Raw genomic sequence first — 21995 nt, 5'->3', positions numbered from 1 at the left:
ATGGGACTGGCTGTAGGGAGCCCCGCTGCAGGTGTGAGCTCAGGGGGTGGGGTCTGTCTGGGAAGGGCCGTGGGGAGTAGCAGCAGCTACTGTTTAATTGCCAAGTCCAGAGGCTGATGTCACACCAGGCACTGCATCTCATTGCATTCCCATAACAGGCTATGAGGACAGGACTATTTTTTTTTTAAGAGTTTATTCATTTATTTGAGAGAGAGAGAGCATGAGCAGGGGGGCGGGGCAGAGGGAGAGGGAGAAGCAGGCTCTCCACTGAGCAGGGAGCCCGATGCAGGGCTTCATCCCAGGACCCTTAACCGACTGAACCACCCAGGTGTCTGAGGACAGGACTATTATTGTCTTTTTTTCAGATGAGTAAGCCGAGTCACCGAGTGCTTCAGTAACATTCTGGGTTATACATCTGTATTCGTTTCCTAGGGCCACCCTAACAAAGTAGCACAAACGGATTGGCTTAAACAATAGAAATGTATTATCTTGTGGTTCGAGAGATCAGAAGTCCAAGATCAAGGTGTCAGCAGGATGGGTTCCTTCTGAGGGTTGTGCCGGGGAATCTGTTCTAGGCCTCTCTCTTAGCTTCTGGTGGTTTGCTGGCAATCCTTGGCATCCCTTGGCGTCTCCCTTCATCTTCACATGTTGCTCTGTGTGTGTATTCAAATTTCCCCTCTTTACAAGGACGCAGTTATTGGAGGGGCCGCCCCACTCCAGGATGACCTCATCTTAACTAATGACATTTGCAATGACCCTATTTCCTAATAGGCCACGTTCGGAGGCGCTGGGGGTTAGGACTTCAAAATGCGAATTTGGGGGGGACACAGTTCAACCCATAACGATTTCTAGTAAGTGGATCGCAGGGACTCGATTGCTGTTTCTGCCACCCGAAGGAGCTCTGATGGCCCCTTCCCCTGCCCACTCTGCCCTCTCCCAGGAGGGCCACATTCAGTGCCGCCAGCGAGAGTGCGCCAGCCTGTGCCCGTACCCTGCGCGGCCGCTGCCAGGCACCTGCTGCCCGCTGTGTGATGGTGAGTCGGTGAGTGGCGCCTGGAGCGGGGGTTCAGAAAGCTCACAGACGGCCCAGCTTAGTCTCCCATGAAGGCCAGGACCAGGACGTGCAGCGGTGGGGGGTTCCTGAGAAGGGTCTGAGGCACCCTTTTTCCCAACAGGCTGTTTCCTAAATGGGCGGGAGTACCGCAGCGGAGAGTCGGTGGGCTCTGGTGACCCCTGCTCGCACTGCCACTGCACTGTGAGTGTGGCTGCCTGGCAGGGAGGGCCTGGCTCCCGGGCCTGCCTCTTGAACGCTGACCAGGCCCTATCGGCAGAACGGGAGCATCCAGTGTGAGCCTCTGCCCTGCCCGCCTGTGCCCTGCAGACACCCAGGCAGAATCCCTGGGCAGTGCTGCCCAGTGTGTGACGGTGAGCTGGGGACTTGAGTCACCTGGAGAGGGGCGAGCTCTGGCCCCAGAGAGGCTCCAGGGGTGGGCGCAGGTGTTTGGACCTGTAGGAAGCCCCCTTGGACTACAGTATGGGAGACGTCCTTGATAAGCCTAAACGCCTGTCCCCACGGGTGAGGGTCACCTTCTCACCCCATCTTCTCATGGCAGACGGGGCCCTGGAGTGGGGCCCTGGATCCTGGAGGGAGGGGAAGCTGGTGCCTCAGGGTGGGCAGTGGATGCCTCGAGGTGGTGTGAGGCTTCGCCGTCAGCCTCCAGCTCTGTCCCCCTGGTCCTCCCGTCCAGGCTGTGAGTACCAGGGACACCAGTATCAGAGTGAGGAGACCTTTAGACTCCGCGAGAGTAGGCACTGCCTCCGCTGCTCCTGCCAGGTAGCCGGTCCCACCCTCTCACGCCCCACATCTGTCCCGGCCCTCGAGGACCCTCAGCCAACGTTCCTCCTAGGCCGGTGAGGTCTCCTGTGAGGAGCAGCAGTGCCCGCTTGCCCCTTGCACACTGCCTGACTCTGGCCCCCGGCTCTGCCCAGGTATGTGTGGGGAGGGGGAGAGGGAGGAACAGCTTCAAAGAGGGCTGTGTCCAGCCGCTGCCGATGGAAGGGTTCCCTTCCCAGGGAGGGGGGCATTGCCAGGCCCACCAACCATCCTGGTGTGTGTTCAGAGGCCGCCGTGGGGATGGCGAAGCCAGGGTCCCGTGGTCTGGGAAGGTCAGGGATGGCTGGAGGTGTCCAGGTTGCCATGGTGACAGCCCTCCCTTGCTGTAGCCTGTGTGCTCGAGGGAGAGGAGTTCGCCGAGGGCGTCCAGTGGGAGCCTGATGGTCAGCCCTGCACGGCCTGCTCCTGTCATGATGGCGTGCCCACGTGTGGGGCTGTGCTCTGCTCCCCGGCCCCCTGCCAGCACCCTACCCAGCCCCCCGGTGAGTGCTCCACCCCGATCTGGCTTTCTTCCCCCGCTCTGTCCAGCCCCCCCTAGTTAGCTGGGCTCTAATCAGTCTGCCCCACCCAGGCACCTGCTGCCCCAGCTGTGAGAGCTGTACCTACCATGGCCAAGTGTATGCCAATGGACAGAACTTCACAGACGCAGATAGCCCTTGCCACGCCTGCCGCTGCGAGGTACCTCCCCCGGCTTGCCGCTGCCCTGCTGAGCCCCTTGTGAGGCCCACCCCCATTGCCCTCTCCCCTGCTCCCAGGATGGGACTGTGAGGTGCTCCTTGGTTGACTGCCCTCCCACAACTTGTGCCAGGCCCCAGAGTGGACCCGGCCAGTGCTGTCCCAGGTGCCCAGGTATGTGCTTCTTGCACCTGTCTGGCTTGGGGGCCCTAGACCCAGCTCTCCCATGGCCCCCTGGGCTCCCCAGATACCTTAGAAAGCAGCAGTCTTCCGAATTGTTTCCAGTCAGACACAGCTTGGAACTCTCTGGAACTCACAGAGTATGGGCGGGAGGGAGAGTAGAGATTTGTTTATCCCTTCGCGTTATTCTGTGACCCTTCCCTCCCATTCTATTTTTCCTCTTCCAATCCCCCTACCAGCTGGATATATTTGCATATCTTTCTGTATAAAGCAGCTTCGTGCAACAACATTTGGGTCTGGCATGCCTCCAGACTGCATGCTGGCATGCAGTGTGACCTGAGTCTTCCCCTGGTGGAGAGTCTGTGCCAGGGTGGGTGTCACAAACACACACACCTGCATGCATGAGCTCCCTGCGTCTTCACTCTCAGAGGCAGACACACGTGTCTGCAGGTAAATGAGCTCAAACACACACACACACACACACACACACACACACACACACACACACACACACACAAGTGTGTGCTGGAGAGATAGCCACGCCTGCCTGTGCAGACTCCTCCTCCACTCTCTCCATGGTGCTTCCTCGTGGCCTTTCCTCCGTGGCTCTGCCCACCCAGCCCTAGAACTGTCAGGCCTGCTGCCACTCCTGCCCCTCCCCCTGCCCCAATGCTCAGACTGCATCCTGGAGGAACAAGTATTTGTGGACGGCGAGAACTTCTCCCACCCCCGAGACCCCTGCCAGGAGTGCCAATGTCAGGAAGGCCATGCCCTTTGCCAGCGTCGGGCCTGCCCCAAGGCCCTCTGTGCCCATCCGCTGCCTGGTCCCTGCTGCCAGAACGTCTGCAACGGTAGGGTGGATGGGATAGGGAAGGAGGGGGTGTCTCCTGGAATGGCTTGGTCCCATCTATGGCTTTTAGGGCTGGAAGGGCAGCATACCCAGGAGGGAGTAGGGCCCCTCCCGGGCCTAAGCTGTCTGATTCCCCAGGCTGTGCCTTTGGTGGGAAAGAGTACCCCAATGGAGCCGACTTCCCTCACCCCTCCGACCCCTGCCGGCAGTGTCGCTGTCTGGTGAGTCCGCCCCACCCCCACCCCCGTGGGAGGAGGCGTCCAGGGGAGGAGGGGCGGGACTTGGGAGACCAGCAGCGGCCTCCCAAGGTGGCCGTCAGAAGGAGCGGGGATCCCCTCTGCCTCCCACCGCTAACCGAGCCTGGCGTGGTCTCCCTGTTGCAGAGCGGCAGCGTGCAGTGCCTCGCCCGCCGCTGCCCGCCGCTGCCCTGTCCAGAGCCGGTGCTGGTGCCCGAAGAGTGCTGCCCGCAGTGCCCCGGTAGGAGGCGCAGCCCTCGGGCAGATCCGCCCGGGAGAGAGCGGGGAGCCTCCGCAGCCTCTCGCGGGACCCCTGACCGCGCTCTCTCCTGCAGCCGCCGCCTCGGGCTGCCCGCGGCCGGGGGGCGGGGTTCCGGCCCGGCACCTGGAGCATTTCTCCCTGCCGGACGACCCCTGCCGCCGCTGCCTCTGCCTCGACGGCTCCGCGTCCTGCCAGCGGCTGCCCTGCCCGCCTGCGCCCTGCGCCCACCCGCGCCAGGGGCCCTGCTGCCCCTCCTGCGACGGTAACGCCTGGACGGCACCCCCACCATGCCCGCCCCCTGCTCCCTCCAACTCGGCCCCACAGCCTAGCCCCACCTGGTGCCCTGTTATTCCGTGTCTCCCTTTCTCCATCCCCTGACGCTGCGCCATCCCAGTATCGCCCTCCCTCCGAGCCCACCACTCCCACGTCGGGGTTCTCACTAAGAATGTGGGGGGACGGTGCCCAGTCTGCAGGGCCTGGGAGGCTGAGGGCCTGGCAGACAGCCCCGGCTCCTGCCCTCCTTGCCTGCCCCCCCAGGCTGCCTATACCAGGGGACGGAGTTTGCCAGCGGGGCGCGCTTCCCTTCGCCCAGTGCCGCGTGCCACGTCTGCCTCTGCTGGGAGGGCAGCGTCAGCTGCGAACCTCGGGCCTGTGCCCCTGCTCAGTGCCCCTTCCCTGCCAGGGGTGACTGCTGCCCTGCCTGTGACGGTGAGGGGCAGGGGACTGTGGGGATGAGGGGCTGGGAAGGCTGGGTCAGCATCGCCTCTACTGCCCTAGAGTGGGTCCACAACATCTGTCACGTAGGAACAAACATGGGACTAAAACCTGGAGTTGCTCCTGCCAGGATGCTATTTGGCTATGTGACCTTGGACAAGTTACATAACCTCCCTGGGCCTCTTTTTTTTTTTTTAATTAAAAAATACATTTTAAAAATGAGAGTATTTTTGTGAAATACACATAACATAAAATACATTTTAAAAATGCATATTTCTGTAAAATACACATAAAATTCACTACCTTAACCATTTTTAAATGTAACTCTAACTTTAGCTCCTGTAAACAAGAGAGGGTTGAACAAGACCCAGTTCCCCAGTCTTTGGTCACCCTTGTACTTACTATCTGAGCAATATTGCTACCTCCTCTCTACCACCTACAATTTTATTGAGTTAACGATTTTTCTTCAAATTAACTTTTACATCTTTTTAGAAAGGAGTCGTTATATCGTACCGTAAATGAATTCAATTTGCCAGGAATGAAGATTACCATAAATATTAAAACAGTTAAAAATAAAACATTGAATTTGAGTCAGACGCTTTTGCCTGCCAAGGCTTTGAGACTCAGACTCGCCCTCTCTTTTCTTTTTCTTTTTTTTCTTTTTCTTTTTTTTTTTTTTTCCTGTCAAGGCTTTATTTTTTTCTTTATGGCAGTTTTAGGTTGACAGCAAAAGTGAGAGGGGGGTACAGAGATTTCCCACGTACTCCCTGTCCCCACATCTGCACAGCCTCCCTCATCGTCAACACCCCCCACTGAGGAGTGCATTTGACGAGCCAACACTGACACATCATTATCACCCGAAGTGCCCTCTCTTTTTTAAAAAAGCCTGCTCTGGTCAGGCTGCCACCGCTCTGGGACCCCCTCCCAGTGCCGGATTACTCAGAGGGCTGGAGAGAGTACTGGAAAGAGGATACCTTGAACCTGGTCTCCTAAGCCGTCTCGGTCTATCTCCAGCTCTCCTCAGCTTGGGGACAGTGGGGCTGTCTGCCTGGGCAGTGGCCTGCTGGCGAGTATTTAACTCTAGGGACAGATCTTACGTGGGGCTTTCCTGATAGATTGCAGGCTGAAAGGGAGGAAGTCTGTCCTTCGGCCAGCCCCCCCCCCCCCCCCTCCCCTTCGCCCCCACTTCCCCTGCCTGGCTCGAAGTCCCCCCTCCCCCCAGTTGCTGTGTCTTTGAGGCCCCAGCTCCGGCCCAAGCTAAGAACCTGACTACTGCTCACCTCTCACCCTTTCTGCCCTCTGCCCTGCCCCTCCCTGTCCCCTCTCGAAGGCTGTGAGTATTTAGGGGAGCCCTACCTGAGCAGCCAGGAGTTCCCAGACCCCCGAGAGCACTGCGGTCTGTGTACCTGCCTCGGAGGCTTCGTGACATGCCGCCGCCGGCCCTGCGAGCCACTGGGCTGCAGCCACCCGCTCACCCCGGCTGGACACTGCTGCCCGACCTGCCAGGGTAGGACAGCACCTGCCCTTCCTGCCCCTTCTGGAGCTCCCAGGGAGTCACATGGCCTCACCATGGTCACCCTTCCCCTGAGGGAGCCACACAGCAAACCCGCACCCTGTGCTTTCCTCACACTGCACCCGTGCCCTCCTGTCTGTCCCTGCTGTCACCTCAGACTCACGGTTGTGCTCATCAAGTCACTGGGCCTCGTGCTTCCAGAACTTCCTGCTCTTAAACTGTCTCGTCGCCTTCCTAACATGTCGCATCACCAGACTCAAACCCATTCCATGGCTCCCATGCCCTTGAGTCAGCAGTCACAAGTGGCAGCTTCCTTCCCTCCTGGCTTCTTTTGCCCACAGTCCTGCACCTGGCCCACGTCTAGCCTTCATTTCCAGGAGTGCCCGTTCCTCACCTCCTCCACGGGCCCCACAGACACAGACTTGCCAGCAGTCCTCGATCCCAGCTCCCGTCCTCACTCCCTTCATGCCTGCTGGTCTCCCTGCTCGCAGCTGGCCGGAGACTGTCCTCCCACCCTCACCGTGCTGGCCACGGCTGGCCTCACTGAATGTCTCCCCCAGCTTTGTAGCAGCGCCCCGGCCCAGCCGTGCGTGGCCGTGGAGGGCTGGCTGATGGCTGCTCTTTGATTGCATTTCTTGCTCTGCCAGGATGCCTCTATCATGGGGTCACGGCAGCCTCTGGAGAGACCCTTCCTGACCCACTTGACCCCGGCTGCTCCCTCTGCACCTGCCAGGTGAGGTGGCCTTTTGGAAACTTGGTAACCTTTCATCCTTGGATTGTCCTCCCTGGCCAGGAAGACCTTGTTTCCTCCACCTCCCCGTCTCCCAGGGTACCATCTGCTGGAAGAGGATTGGATTGGGGTCATCCCGGGCCCAGGGAGGGGGGTTGGAGCCTGACAGGCTCAGTAAGGACACCCCACCCTGGGGCAGTGTGTAGCCTGGTTTGAGGCTGTGACAACACGGAGTCAAGAAGTGGCAGTGTGACCTCTCTCCCCCAGGAAGGTTCCATGCACTGCCAGAAGAAGCCATGTCCTCCAGCTCCCTGCCCCCACCCCTCTCCAGGACCCTGCTTCTGCCCTGTTTGCCACAGTGAGCTGCCTTCCACGTGCTCCCACACCCCGTGCTTATCCCTGCCCCTCCCCCTCCATCGGCCAGGCCTGAGGTTGGACAGGGCAAGGTGGCATAGCGCCTCACCCAGGAAACGTGTTTCCTCAGGCTGCCTCTCCCAGGGCCAGGAGCACCAGGATGGGGAAGAGTTTGAGGGGCCCCCAGGCAGCTGTGAGTGGTGTCGTTGTCAGGTATGGTAGGGAAGGGGCAGAGTGGGGTGGGGTGGGGGCAGGGCCACAATGCCTCTGGGGCGCCTGGCCTAAAGGGCAAGTCTGGGAATGTGCCTCTCCTGCAGGCTGGCCAGGTCAGCTGTGTGCGGCGGCCGTGCCCTCCTCTGTCCTGCTCACTCCAGGTCACGGAGCCAGGCAGCTGCTGCCCTCGCTGCAGAGGTATGCTTGGCCCCATGTGGCTGAGCCCTTGCTTTTGCCCTCTGCCCCCCAGCCCAGTGCCCCATACCTGCCCCACCTCCCTTTCCCAGCTCTCCCCCAGCCTCCTGCTCCGTCTGCCATTTGGCCCTCCCACCCCTTGGCCCTTGAGCACTCCTCCTTGCTACTCTTCAGTTCTTCCTACCTCTCCCTACACCTGGCCTGCCCAGACCATCACCCCCTCAAAACTGCCCCCTTCCTAACCACACTCTGTTCATTGTCATAATAATGACAATTCACGTTTATTGAGCACGTCTCATCTGAGCTCGGCACTTGACACATATCTCATTTAAACCACACACGATCAGATAGGTACTATTATTCCCATTTTACAGATGAGAAAACCAAGGTACAGAGAGGTAACATAACTTGCCTGTGATCATGCAGCTAGTTGGTGGCAGTCGGGATTTGCATCTTAGCCATCTGGTTCTAGATTGTTACCTTGGGCACTTGCTTAGTGATGGAGCCTTCTATTCTTTCTGCATGCATTTATTACACACCTACTGCATGCCAGCTACCGTTGCTGGTACTGGGCTGCTGTTTGTTATAGCCCTTGGTCTGGCAAGCAAGCAGGCATGGAATGGGATAAGAACCCAGGTGTTCTGACCCACACACAGGAGCTCTGCCCCAGGCCACCTTCCCACCACCTCTCTGCCAATCCCCCTGCCGAGCACCCAGGGTTGGGGGGACAGGGCCATAGAGGCAGAACCAAGACTCAGAGCTCATCCCTGCCCACCCGGGACACAGGCTGCCTGGCCGATGGGGAGGAGCACCCTGAAGGCAGTAGCTGGGTGCACCCCCAAAGCCCCTGTTCCTCCTGCACGTGCCATGAGGGCGTCGTGACCTGTGCCCGCATCCAGTGTGTCAGCTCCTGTGCGCGGCCCCACCAAGGCCTCAGCGACTGCTGCCCTCGATGCTCTGGTACTGGGAGCCTGGGCCGGCTGGGGGAAGGCGGGGGGGCAGCACCTGGGCCACATCTCCCTCCTTGTACTGGGCTGGGCGGCAGAGTTGGGCTGTTCTAGAAGTGACCCCTATTCTTGCACACATTCCAATCCCTGGAGCTGGGGGGGGCGCTGCGGGGATACAGAACCTCACCCCCTGGCATCCCTGCCAGCCTAAAGGCTCCGTGGTCCTGTTCTTCTCCTACCCCCCCACCCCGCCTCAAGACTGTGAGTATGAGGGCCACAAGTATGAACCAGGGGAGAGCTTCCAGCCGGGGGCAGACCCGTGTGAAGTGTGCATCTGTGAGGTGGGTGACGGCAATGCTGAGGGGTGGGCCGCCGTAAAGGGGGCAGCCTGGACCCCATGCAGGGCAGGCACTGTGAGGGTCAGAGAGAGGAATGTGCCTCTGTGGTCAGGAGATGAGTCAGGACTTGGGGTGAAGAGCTAAGCAGGGCCAGGAGGTGTGGGGTGGGACGGGCTCTGAGTGGGGGTTGTGAGGATGGGGTGCAGTGGGAATGCACCTGGGAAGCAGCTGGGGGGGGCATGTTAGGGAATTCCATGTGAAGTAATGGTAAGCAGATGTATGATGTCCCGCATCCGGAGACTTGGCAGGGAGGGGGGAGGATGGCATGAGAGTGCAGGTGGGTTAGCGGTCACATGACAGTCAGGCCCGAGTAACTGGAAAGAGAAGGGGACATCACCTCTGCTAATTAGGGCATAGGGTGAGAAGCAACCTGGGGAGACGGTGAGTCTCTGCAACCTGGAGTTTAACCTGCCCAAGACACATCCAGGGGGAGGTGCAGCAGGCAGATGGAAGGGCCTGGAATCCAGGGAAAGAGGATGTCTCTTGGCTTCCAAGGCTTGGAACCCACCCACTTTGCTCCCTCATTTTTGTAGCTGCAGCCTGAGGGACCCCCCAGCATTCAGTGTCACCGGCGGCATTGTCCCAGTCTGGTGGGCTGTCCCATCAGCCAGCTCCTGCCTCCTGGGCCCCAGCACTGCTGCCCCACCTGTGCCCGTGAGTCCTTGGATTATGGGGGTAGAAGAGAGGGTAGGACGGCCATCCCCAAAGTGACACTGGGAGAGCCAGCCAGCTCTCCTCTGCAGCCCCAGCCCTCCCCCTTTCTTGAATCTGATGGACTATTCTGGAAGCCCATGCCCTGGCAGGGGAGGGCCTGCACGCCCCCAGGGAGAACTGGGGATCCTTGACACTGAAGCCAGGCGCAGTTTGTGGAGCACCTTGCCCAGCAGGTGGCGCTGCGGGGCAGGAGTTTTGCTGGCCGCTGGCTTCTTGAGAGCAGTAAAGGGAGAGCAGAGCGGCTGGCTACAGAGGGGGGGAGCTGTTCTTACCAACACATGCTAGGATGTGCTTCAGGGAAAGAGAAGAAGACTAACATTTATTATGCATCTTCTGCATGCTAGACACTATACTTGGTAACAGTATCCCATTTAATTCTCTGTCGCCCAGTGAGGGGTATTATTGTTCCCTTTTACAGATGAGAAAACTGAGGTTCAGAGCGGTTGGTTAGTCTGCCCAAAATGGCACAGGACCTGGAGTACCTACCTGGCTCTCTGTGCTTCCTTGTGCCGTTTTAGCCAGGTGATGTAAAAAGACGTAGTAGAGGGAGCAGAGGAGGCATCCTGATGGCCCTCAGTGCCCTCAGGCTAAGGAAGCCACCCCCTGTCCATGTCCAGGCCCTCCACCCTAGTAATCTGCAAAGTGCTTTTTAAAAAGTCCAAATTTTCTTTGCTGACCCCAGGAGAAAGAGGACTTCTCCTCTTGGAATCAAGGTGCTGGGGATATGAGTATGCCCTAGGCCTAAGAAGTCTGGGGACACAGTGGGTAAGTGGGCTTTTGCCCCCTTCTTCCCCCTTTCCCCCCAACAAGGAGTTCTTGTCTTCACAGAGGCGCTGAGTAACTGCACAGAAGGCCTGCTGGGCTCCGAGCTGGCCCCGCCGGACCCTTGCTACACCTGCCAGTGCCAGGTGAGCCCTTCTGCCTCGGGGACTCCCAAAGCCCTCTCTTCCTCCTCTGTAGGCTGTGGCAGCAACTCCTCTCCTGCAGCAGCTCCAGGCTCCCCACTCACCCGGACATCCACCCACTTATCTTGGATATCATATCTGGCCGAGGCCTACTCCCAACTACACCCTGCTCCCTCCCTGCTAGTCTCTACCGGTGGTGTCCACATGCCCTTCCACAGGACCTGACATGGCTCTGCATTCACCGGGCCTGTCCCGAGCTCAGCTGTCCCCCATCAGAGCGCCATACCCCCCCTGGGAGCTGCTGCCCTGTGTGCCAAGGTAAGTGCCAGCCTTGACCTGTGTCCTCCGAGCATGAGCCCAGCGGGGAGATAGGACAGGTGGCGTCCAAAGGCTATGTGGGCAACCTGGGGTCTATACTCCAAATGCAGGCTTCATTCTTTTGTAGAAATGAATGGTTACTCATTGGGGTGCAGAGGGCAGGGGAAAGCAGGGAATGAAGTCTGGATTCTCAAGGCCTCGCCTGAGGCTTGTCGGTGGGCCCAGGGACTGCAGGCCCACTGGCCAGGCATTTCACTGAGCTGGCAGCCAGCCCATGGGAAGATTCCAGCCTCTGGCTCTTTGGGCTTCCAGGACCCTCTCCACTTCCTGAGCCCTGGTGTAGGGCCTGCCGTCTAGTAGGTCATCTGGACACTCGTTGAAGAAATCAACACCATCAGGGTGCTTGTGGAATGGTGTGGACACTCCCCTGCCATGGGCCTTCGGGGTGAGCCCCAGAGGGGAGGATGCAGTTGGAAGCACTGTGCTCCCCATTTCTCATTTCTTCCTACTCAGAATGTATGGTGGAGGCCGAGGGCCGGACAGTGGCAGATGGAGAGAGTTGGCAGGACCCCAGCAACGCGTGCATTACCTGCACCTGCCAAGTGAGCTGGGGGTCACAGGGCGGGCATGGGCTGGGGTGGAGGGCTTTACAGATGGATGGATAGAGGAGTCTCAGGACACTGGACCAGTGAATGTGGGATCTTCGAGGTAATTAGAAAAAGGCGCCCCCTCTGAGTGAGAGCTGGCAGTGGCATCCATGTGCTGGGGCAAGGGACTAAGGGCTGGATTTCATCCCCCACTTGAACGTGAACGTTCTTGTGGGGCAGGGGCAGAGAGAAGGGGCTGCTGCCTCAGACTGTGACCCAGAGGGCCCCCAGGCCCTGCAGGAGGTCCCTAGAGCAATGACATCTGTCCTCAGCGGGGCCACGTGGAGTGTGACCTGGAGGAGTGCGCTGCCCTCTCCTGCCCCCATGGCTGGGCGAAGGTGCGAGAGGCCGGCCGCTGCTGTGAGCGATGCCAAGGTGCCAGCCAGAATGATGGGGGTTGGGGACCAGTGACACCCAGTGCGAGGGACGGGCAGTTGACCCTACCCCGCTCCTGTCCCCTCAGCGCCCGCCCAGTCGTGTGCGCACCAGGGCCGGGCAGTGGCCTCCGGGGAGCGCTGGGCCGTGGACGTTTGCACCACCTGCTCCTGCGTGGCCGGCACGGTGCGCTGCCAGAGCCAGCGCTGCCCGCCGCTCTCCTGTGGCCCGGTGAGTGCTGCGGTCGGGGTGGGTAGGCGGTAAGGTGAGTGGGCACGTGGCACCGCTGTCCCGGCTGAGACCACGCGGGAGGAAGGAGGCAGGGCTTGGGTCGCGGCCGCCGCGCGGTTGGGCGGGGGGGGTACCCGAGGCCGTGCAGTTCCAGGCGCGGCCACAAGGCGGTGCCCTGAGCCCGCTCGCGGTGAGCCCCAAAGCCGGAGCCGGAGTCCCCGGAGACTCCCGGGCGATTCTCAGCCCCGGGAGTCTCTGCGGGGGCACGGCGGGGAGGGCGATGTGTCTGACGGGGTCTGGGGCTGAGGCCAGGACGAGGCCCCCGCCCTGAGTCCCGGCAGCTGCTGCCCCCGCTGCCTACCTCGACCCGCCTCCTGCATGGCCTTCGGAGACCCTCATTACCGCACCTTCGACGGCCGCCTGCTGCACTTCCAAGGCAGCTGCGGCTACGTGCTGGCCAAGGACTGCCACGGAGGGGATTTCAGGTGCGCAGCCCCCTCAGCCTCCTCCCTAACTCCCTACACCTGTCCCCGCTGACACCGCACCTGGGTCTCTGACGCCACAGCGTGCACGTGACCAATGATAACCGGGGCCGGAGGGGTGTGGCCTGGACCCTGGAGGTGGCGGTGCTGCTCGGAGACGTGGCCGTGCGGCTGCTGCAGGACAGGGCGGTCACGGTGAGCAGAGCTGAGGACCCGGGGAAGGTCGGTCCCGCGCTGTGTGCTGCCCACTCGTCAGTCCCGACGTCGCCCTTCCTCCTGCCCCCCTCCTCCAGGTCGACGGGCGCCTTGTGGCCTTGCCCTTCCTGCTGGAGCCCCTGCTGTACGTGGAGCTGCAGAGACGCACCGTGATCCTGCACGCGCAGCCGGGGCTCCAGGTGCGGCCGCCAGAGCCAGGGCGCGTGTTCGGGTGTCTGTATCTGGAGAGGGAGTGGGAATACCGGCTAGGTCCAGGGCCAGATCAGGCCAGGGAGGTGAGAAAGTTCTGCCGGATTCCGAGGGGAGGAGAGGAGTCATGGTCAGACACCTTGGGTGCAGTGAAAGGAATGCTGAGCCTAGTTTCTAATCTCGGTTCAGCCTCCGACACAGTGGGACTTTTAGGCCAGTACCAACCCCCTCGAGGCCTGTTTTCTCATTGGTAAAAAGGGGTAACGGTTGCAGAGATGTCAACTAAAGTCTCCTAGGTGGCTTCTGAGATTCCTTCCAACTCCCATGTCAGAGAGTAAGTTTCTCCCTGACTTAGGCAAGAAATACAATTTGTAAATTCATGATATAAGGCTTGTCTACACTTCTGATCGGGACACTAAGTGTGCTTTATCCTCTGTAAGACCCTAATGCCCACAAGAAAGTGAATCTCTGGAAGTGGGTTTGCGTTTCACCAGGGGCCCAGCTCAGGGACGCCAACGGGAGAAGGTCCCCTCCTGCCAGAGCTGTGGGCAGCTCTTGTCTTCGCCCAGGACTCATGCAGCATGGGCCAACTTGGCTTTGGCCAGAGCCGCCTCCTCTCCGTGGGGGGCCTCTATCCACCCATTCTCCTCCCCTACAGCAGGGACAGTGCCTGGGGCCAGGATGGGGGTCCCTACCTTTCCCCACTCCCCAGTCCCAGCCTCTCTGCACAGGTGCTGTGGGATGGGCAGTCTCAGGTGGAGGTGAGCGTGCCTGGCTCCTACCGGGGCCGGATGTGTGGGCTCTGCGGGAACTTCAATGGCTTTGCCCAGGATGATCTGCAGGGCCCTGAGGGGTTGCTCCTGCCCACAGAGGCTGCGTTTGGGAATAGCTGGCAGGTGAGTGGCACAGGAGCTGGGTGGCTGAGGGAGGCACAGTTGAGTGGGAGTCTTAGAACAGCCTGCTTATAGGGAGAGCGGGGGGACACCGATGGCCTTTGCAGCGTCAGGATGATTTGGGGGCTTATTGCCTGTCATGGTGCTGGGGGAGGCAGGATGGCCTGTTGAAAGAGGCATCCTCTAAATCCACAAGCCCTGCCTTGCCATTCACTGGCCGCGTGACCTTGGTTAAGTCCCTTACCTGCTCTGGGCCTTGGCTTGTCCACCTGTAAAATGGGGACAAGGAGAAAGTGGCTGTTGCTTCTTTTGCTGTTCTTGTAGGGAGGTTTTTGAAACTAAACCAAAATATTTGGTGGAAAGTGTTTTGAAGAACGTAACACACCAAGGTCAGCTGCCCGTGGATGCTGTCACATCAGGGTCACTCTTCCCGCCTAGATCCCAGAAGGGCCGGGACCTAGCCGGCCATGTTCCAAGGGCCGCGCGGTGGATCCGTGCAGGGCAGCAGGTTACCGAGCCAGGCGTGAGGCCAATGCCCGATGTGGGGTGCTGAAGTCCTCCTCGTTCAGTCGCTGCCACGCTGTGGTGCCACCGGAGCCCTTCTTTGCCGCCTGCGTGTATGACCTATGTGCCTGTGGTCCCAGCTCTTTGGCCAATGCCTGCCTCTGTGACGCCCTGGAAGCCTATGCCAGCCACTGCCGCCAGGCGGGGGTAACGCCTGTCTGGCGGGGCCCCACACTCTGCGGTGAGGGGGCAATGCCCAGTGCGAGTTGGGGAAGAGGGTGGCACAGAGGGCTCGGTTCTGGATGGGGTAGGTGGCGGGAGGGCCGCACCGCCCGGGTGTCCCCGTGACCTTGCCTTCCACTCCACCTGCAGTGGTGGGCTGTCCCCTGGACCGCGGCTTCGTGTTCGATGAGTGTGGCCCACCCTGTCCCCGCACCTGCTTCAACCAGCACATCCCCCTGGGGGAGCTGGCAGCCCACTGTGTGAGGCCCTGCGTCCCCGGCTGCCAGTGCCCCGCGGGCCTGGTGGAGCACGAGGCCCATTGTATCTCCCCCGAGGCCTGCCCCCCCGTCCAACTCACTGGGGACCAGCCCCCCAGACCTCTGCCCAGCCCCAGCCAGTAGCCCCACGGGGTACCCTGAGCCAGGATGACACCAGGACTCATCAGGTCCAAACCCTCCCCTTGGAGAACGGCTCCCACCATGGCCAGAGCCATGGAAAGAGTGCCCCGCCCAGGCACCGGGAGCCTGGGCCTGTGTCGCACAGAGACCTTGGCATGTTCAGTCAGAAGAAGTAAAATTGGGGCTCTCCTCAGGCGTACTTGTGTGTATGTGTGTTTTCTCCTGGTGTTGCGATGGTGGCATGGGCTGCTTGGAACATGGGGTTCAGTAGTCCGTGTCCCCAGAACCTGAGAGGTGGCAGCCATGGGAGCTGAGCCCTGCATCTTGCTCATTTCTTGCGCCTGCCTGGGCTGCCCCCACCTGCTCTACCTGGGGTCGCCTGGGAAACCCTGCACTGGACAGAAGGAGCACCTAGGTATCTTTGTCACAGCTCTGTGCTCACACTATGTTGCAAACATGGCCCACGGTCCCCACGTTGGTCCCTCTGTGGTTCATGTGGAATCCTGTGGCGGCTGAGGAGCACAGAAAAGGGGCTCAGCCCCTGCACGGCATTCCCTTTCCTCTTGACTTGGGGGATACCAAGTGCTAGGTGCCTCCAGGGCCACCCTAAGAGCTGGTGACAGGGAGTCTGTGCCTGGGGTGGGGAACAGGAGACACAATAGACCATGATGAAATATGGGTACACACGCACACACACACACTTGCACACACACACACGCACGCACGCACCCCCCTCAGAAACCCAGGTAAACACGTGTGGCATGCACACGGGCCCGTGTGTGCGTTCACAGCCACGCCAACCCTGGATGGACATGTGAGCAGGGGACTTCCTTGTAGGGGAAAGAATATGGGTTCGGAAATAGGAAAAAAGTCTATTTCTTTGAAGAGTCTCTTTGCAAAAAGGACTCTGTTTTTGCCACCTATTGGCTGTGACCTTGGAGTTGTAGGGGCCTTGGGTAAAAGATGAGGGGGTACTGCATTCTCACAGCCAGCTCCCTAACCTTGCGGCAGGAGTGAAGGGAGTGTGGGGCTGACACGAGGTCAGCTCGCTCAGCCCACTTGCGCTGCGGCCCACGGAGCAGAGTCGGCCGTGCTCTCGGGGAGCGGTTACGAAGCAGCAGGGGCTGCTCCAGACAGCAGGGAATGTGGGAATGTGGGAACGCCAGACCAGCTCGTGCGCCCATCCCTGCCCTCGTCATAACCAACACAAACCATGCCCTCACCTGCTGTATCTCGGGTGTGGCGACGAGTAAACAGAGTGACTCAGGGCCAGCACTTTGCATGTGGGCAGCAGACAGCGTGGAGCAGGCACCTGGGAAGTGGTCCTGCCTGCGGGGGCTCCTTGTGCTCCCCACCAGCCCGTTCATCACGGCCACTTGCTTCCAGAGGAGGGAGACACTACCCCACATGAGCTGGGGCAGCTGGCCTCCCTAGGGCCGCCTGCTGTCTGCAGCACTGGACCAAGGATGCTAGCACGCCCTCACGGACTTGCGTCAGGGACGGATCACACGTGTGGAGCATTTTGCGTCCTGACAGTCAGTGAGCCGTTGGGGGCTGCTGCCCGCTTGGGGCACGTGTCATGCGTACATAATTGCATTGCCAGCGTCCTATGTGCACACAAAACACTTGCTCTCAGGCTTGCGGACAAGCGCATGCGCACAGCGCTAGCGTGGCCACAGTCCTTGCCCCACACTCCTGCCCCCCACAGCTAAGAAACCCAGGTTAGAGGCAGGCCGAGTCTCTCTGAGACTTGGCTGGGGTCCAGGCCCTAGCTCAGATAGCAGATCCCTGCATTATTGAGCCGGGGAGCTTTTGTCTCCTCTTCATTCCTGGTCCTCCCCTCTCCCGGCTCCAGCAGCAGAGAGGAGGGAGGGGGCGTCTGTTCTGGCTCCCCCTCCCCATGGAGCAGACAGCCACACCTGGGGCCCCAGGGCTCCCCTGTAGCCACAGGCAGGCCCTGGCCCTCTACCAGCACCTCTTTAGATGCCCTGCAGGCCTGGGCCAGCTCCAGGCTGCAATGCGGCAGGTGAGGGAGGTAGGGCAATGCCTCGAAGGGCAAGGCCGAGGCCTGACTCCATCTCATCCCCTCAGGTGCAAGAGAGTCGGGCCTATCGCTCAGGACTGGAGCTGCCCGCTGTGTTGCTGGAGATGGAGTGGAGCCGGCGGGCCCAAGAGCAGGTAAGGGCTGGCTGAAGGGCATGGCAGAGGGCAGAGTGGGCACCCCTTCATGCCCTGGCACCCCATCTTTCTGCAGCTCCTGTGGGACTTGGAGCTGCTGACCGGGGCAGGGCTGAGGCTCTTCTGGCCCCCCTGGGCCCAGTGCTGCGGTCTGAGGGACCAGGCCCAGTGTGCATGGAGCCAGTGCAGCCAGCCCCTCGGTAGGACGGGCGGGGGCCCTGAGCAGCTGACCAGCTGGGTGAGCAGGGGCTTGGCTGAAGGCAAGGGCGGTCCATGTGACATCGGGGTGATGGTGGTGGCAAGGGAAGCGGAAGGAGTATGGGCTTTGGACTCAGGTGGGCCTGGGTTCTGCCTCTGTTCTGATGCTTGCTGGGGACCGTAAGCCTCTGTTCCCTCAACTGCAAAATGGGGAAGATAATCGATCTTACTCAAAGGGAGCACCAGTGAACTCACCCCTGTAAAGGGTTTAGCCTGGTGCCTGGTGCACAGGACCTGCTCATTACATACAGGCTGTTGTTACCGTTCCGCGAGTAATGACCCTCTTGGTCAAATTAATGGCATGGTGACATCTTGAAGGCTTATTTTTATTTATTTATTTTTTTTGGTGAATTTTTTAAAAAAGATTTTATTTACTTATTTGACAGAGAGAGAGACAGCCAGCAAGAGAGGGAACACAAGCAGGGGAGTGGGAGAGGAAGAGGCAGGTTCCCAGCAGAGGAGCCTGATGTGGGGCTCGATCCCAGAAGGACGGGAGCATGCCCTGAGCCAAAGGCAGACGCTTAACGACTGAGCCACACGGGTGCCCCTCGAAGGCTTTAAACATGGCTGCAACGTGGGAAGAAAGCAAGCCTGGCATGGCTCCTGAGGGCAGAGGCCCTGATGTCCAGGGTCCATGGACCCTTCCCCCAGTGCTGGTGGCTGGGCTGGCCCCTCTAGGAGGGAGTGTGCTATGGTGACGGGGACTGTGTCTCCTAGTCCCATCTCAATCACCAATCGTCCACGTCACTTTGGGCAGGTTTACAGCCCTCTCTGAGAGCCAAGGCATCCTCAGCTGTAGCAAGAGGGGGTGAGTGGTGACCGCTAAGGGAGGGTCCAGCTGATATTGTCGGCCAGAACAGCAGTCTCATCTGAAGGCTCGAATGGGCAGGAGCGATCCATTTCCTCACAAGGAGGGGAAGAGAGCAGGGTCATACGTGAGCATGGATACCTGGAGGAGGATGATTGGGGGCCATCTTAAAGGCTGCTTACCACACTGGAGGATGATGCCCTATGGACTAGGGCACCATCTAACTTTCCAGAGTTCCAGGCTGTGCCCATTGGCCCGGGCTGGGGACCTCTCTGAGCCAGAACCGTCAGCTTCCAGAAGGGTGAGTCTTTCTCCCAGGAAATTCTGTCCATTTTGTACTGCCACACAAAAGGGCCAAGCGCTGGACCTTTTTCCTATCTCCTTCCACAGTCCTGCCTAGTACCTCTTCCTTATACCCAAGGCTCCTCTTGGGGTTCTCAGTTGTACCCATATGTGGTTCCCCACAGCCCCTGGAAAGGGTGACTCCCAAGTTCCAGCTCCTGGGATCCAGGGTGCTGCGTGCAGGGGCTGGGAGAGGCCACACTGGACTGGGCTCAGGCGTTGGGGTGGGGAGACTGGCAGACAGGCTGCCTCCCCCTTCCAGAGCCTATGGGCCACAAGAAGTGATTCTGAGGCAAACTTTGACTCCTGCAGGGGGCAGGCTGTAGACCCATCATCAGCCCCGGATCTGGAAGATACCACGAGTGACCGAGACCCAAGGTGGAAGAGCCCTGCTACGCCTGCAGGGCCCACACACGGTATGTTGACACCCTGGCTGGGTGGCCAGACTAGATCGGGAGGAGGTGGGAAGTCCTCATCCCAAATGCCAGGATTCCAGTCCCCTTCTCACTTATTCTTCATCTCACACTTTTTTTGGGCACCAAGGAGCACCCAGGGACAAGAAGTAGGTTTTATTTTATGTCCCAGTTCCACCTGTTTGGTACCAGCTGTCTCAGGCACTGGGTCCAGGATTCTGAAACTAAACTAGGGCTCAGGGAGGGAGTGCTGGGAATGACTGTGCGTGGTGGCCCAGGGAGGAGGGACTGGAACAGCAGCACCTGTCACCTATTTGCCTCCCTCACGCCGGGCACTGGGAACATACAGAGCACAAGACAGACTTGGCCCCATTACTTGGTCCCTGTCACTGAGGAGATCACAGCTTAGTGACAGTGTGATCATAAACGGGCAATTAGAATTCCATGGGATAGATGCTATGAACCCTGGGCCTATTAATTTAAATGAAAGAGACTCTCAAATTATTTGTTAAATAAACCTAGTTGAGCCATAAACCTCCAATTGTTCCGTCATGCACGTGAGAGAAAAGCAAAGAGCCAATGCTTGTTTTTCGGACTGGCAGAATGTTTACAAGTAAAAGATCTCTTGGGAATACAGAGGTGTCAGTTACATTATAACCAGAGAAATAAGTTATCCAGTAAGACAACAGATCAGAATTGTGAGGGGACAGGGGTTGGGGGCTATGTTCACTGTTCAGGGCAATCATTTCTAAAGGCTTGAGAGTCTTATCAGACTCCTTTGTTCAAAAGACATTTTCACAAAGAACATACCCCTTCGGTTACTGTTGTGAATATTCACACATCCGCATTACATAAAGATGGAATATTGTTGTGAAAGTTCTCCATTTAGGGTCTTACGAAATCAAGTTCTTTTAACTAGTTTTATGGATGCAGAATGACTCTCCTTCCTCCACAGCTGCAAGGGAGCAGAGACATTTCATTTCTTTTTTTAGATTTCTTTTGTCAATTATGAAACTTGCAGTTTTTAGGGCAAGCTCCAGCCTAAAATTGCATTTCTTGAGTTTCGTTTGATTTTACTGTCAGCATCCAAGAGAGACCTAAGGAGGATTTTTCTCAGTAACAGTGAAATAAGGTGCATACGATGGGTTTCTTTATGGGCCTAGATGGGTCCACCAGGAGGAAGTGGGGTGTCCTTATAAAGGACTGACAAGGTTGGCCAATAGACCCTTCCTGCCCCGAGGCATCCCCTGGTGGTTTTGAGGACAAGGGTGTGCGGCTTGCTGTGAAGTCCTCTGCCTTGGCTGGGAGGATGAGGAAGGTGTGGTCGGCCGTTGGCAAGTCCAACAAGCAGGCACATGGCAAGTGATCTGAATAAAGGGGGACTGATGAACTGTGACAGCCTTGAAGGTCAAACATCAGTCCTTGGGGTGTCCCCTTCCACTTATGTGCTGGGGACTCCCTAGGCTTCTTGCTTCTAATTCAGGTGGAATGTGTGTGAGGGGCTGGTACATGAGCAGAGGGTTCCTGACATTGGTCTTTCTCCCTCAGGTTGCTTACAAGAGCTGAACCCCACCACCGGCAGTAGCTTTGGGGATCCAGGAGGCTCTGAGTTCAAGGTGAAAGAGTCAAAGTGTTCTGGGCTAAGGCCCTCTCAGATTGGGGATAGCAGGGGTGGGGTCTGCGGGGAGGAGGCTCCTAGCGGGAGGTGATGTCACTTCCTATAGCCAGGGGGAAGAAGGGACCCTCACTGAAGCACCTGTTACACTACATGAAGTAGGCCTACCGCGTTCAGGAATCGGGCAAGGGCTGTAATGGAAATGAGGTCCACTGGGACAGCCACTGAGGTCCCCAGGGTCCCTTGGGGAAAGTGGCCCTGGCGTGGGGATTCCCTCACAAGCCTGGGCCCAAATGTTCTTCCTTCCTAGGACTTGGCCCAGAGGGAAGAGAGGAGACAAGCAGCACCTACAACCCAGAGGCCATCCACTAGCCTGTGGGGGAGGAAGCTCGCTCAGGGAGCCCCGAGGCCCTCAGGCCTGCCCTCCCAGGGTCTGTCAGAACCCCACGGTCCCCCCGAGGGGCTGAGCTGGAGCCTGGGCCCGGAGAGAGCAGAACTTCAGAAACTGCTGAGGATAGCGATTCCTCGGAGGCAGAGAGAGGAGGCTCCATAAGAGCGGAAAGAGCGCCCCGGGGTTCAGAGGGGGGAGGCCCGCAGTGGGGAGAGCAAGGAAGTTCCTAAGAGACCCGCAGAGAAGATACAGCAGCGCCAGAGGGGGGAGGCTCCCCAGGGTGAGAGGAGAGAGTCTCCTCAAGGTCAAAGAGGAAACAGCCCAGAGAGCCAGAGAAAAGAGGTCCTCCGGGAGCCGAGGAAGGAGACCCCTCAAACTTCCCCGGGCTGCCTCTCACAAGCCTGGGAGGTGCCTCAGGGAGAGGCGCCTACACAGCCCCCCGGCGGAAGGGGGTCCCTGGGGATTTCTAGGGATTTCTGCAGGCCCCTGGGAGAACAGATGCCGCAGCCTGGGGGAAGGGAGAGCCCTGGCTCCGGGGAAAGGACCACCCAGCTGCCGCAGGACAAAACCGACGGCCAGAGCCGGGTGTCCGCACCGGCCGCAGGAGAGCAGAGGGCCGCCCAGCAGGGGGCGCGGCCTCCCCTTCCACGCGAGGCTCCCGGCGGCCTCCGCTCCCAGGCCCAGGGGCCGAGCCGCTAGCGGCCCCAGGCACTGGGCGCTCGGGGCAGCGGGAGC

The 21995-nt window shown here is 59.3% G+C and overlaps 1 protein-coding gene across 12 annotated transcripts in view; it reads left to right on the top strand.

The window, feature by feature from the left end:
- Window positions 1–21805, top strand: part of KCP (kielin cysteine rich BMP regulator) — a 45979-nt gene extending 24174 nt beyond the window's left edge. For 5 of the 12 annotated variants that reach the window (XM_034671776.1, XM_034671757.1, XM_034671750.1 and 2 more), the window contains 32 exons: window positions 941–1034; window positions 1176–1255; window positions 1332–1425; window positions 1749–1834; window positions 1908–1989; window positions 2224–2376; window positions 2466–2572; window positions 2650–2743; window positions 3427–3600; window positions 3738–3820; window positions 3983–4076; window positions 4171–4359; window positions 4635–4805; window positions 6142–6318; window positions 6972–7057; window positions 7322–7412; window positions 7539–7621; window positions 7726–7819; window positions 8603–8776; window positions 9022–9104; window positions 9695–9815; window positions 10704–10783; window positions 10999–11098; window positions 11612–11700; window positions 12018–12120; window positions 12209–12351; window positions 12664–12836; window positions 12917–13028; window positions 13127–13228; window positions 13970–14134; window positions 14570–14876; window positions 15008–15454. In XM_034671776.1, coding sequence (XP_034527667.1) covers window positions 941–1034; window positions 1176–1255; window positions 1332–1425; window positions 1749–1834; window positions 1908–1989; window positions 2224–2376; window positions 2466–2572; window positions 2650–2743; window positions 3427–3600; window positions 3738–3820; window positions 3983–4076; window positions 4171–4359; window positions 4635–4805; window positions 6142–6318; window positions 6972–7057; window positions 7322–7412; window positions 7539–7621; window positions 7726–7819; window positions 8603–8776; window positions 9022–9104; window positions 9695–9815; window positions 10704–10783; window positions 10999–11098; window positions 11612–11700; window positions 12018–12120; window positions 12209–12351; window positions 12664–12836; window positions 12917–13028; window positions 13127–13228; window positions 13970–14134; window positions 14570–14876; window positions 15008–15258 — 4035 coding nt within the window. In that variant the 3' untranslated portion in view covers window positions 15259–15454. Of the gene's footprint in view, window positions 1–940; window positions 1035–1175; window positions 1256–1331; window positions 1426–1748; window positions 1835–1907; window positions 1990–2223; window positions 2377–2465; window positions 2573–2649; window positions 2744–3426; window positions 3601–3737; window positions 3821–3982; window positions 4077–4170; window positions 4360–4634; window positions 4806–6141; window positions 6319–6971; window positions 7058–7321; window positions 7413–7538; window positions 7622–7725; window positions 7820–8602; window positions 8777–9021; window positions 9105–9694; window positions 9816–10703; window positions 10784–10998; window positions 11099–11611; window positions 11701–12017; window positions 12121–12208; window positions 12352–12663; window positions 12837–12916; window positions 13029–13126; window positions 13229–13969; window positions 14135–14455; window positions 14877–15007; window positions 15455–17346; window positions 17434–17509; window positions 17672–18711; window positions 18801–19153; window positions 19260–20802; window positions 20871–21179 lie in introns of those variants that run through there. The other 7 variants (XR_004628863.1, XR_004628864.1, XR_004628867.1 and 4 more) reach the window with 7 other exon arrangements.
- The last annotated feature ends 190 nt before the right edge of the window (window positions 21806–21995 follow it).

This window comes from Ailuropoda melanoleuca, chromosome 1 (genome assembly GCF_002007445.2).
Source record: "Ailuropoda melanoleuca isolate Jingjing chromosome 1, ASM200744v2, whole genome shotgun sequence".
Lineage (NCBI taxonomy): Eukaryota > Metazoa > Chordata > Mammalia > Carnivora > Ursidae > Ailuropoda > Ailuropoda melanoleuca.
Note: the sequence above shows the minus strand (reverse complement) of the source record. Positions and strands in the feature narration are given on the sequence as shown.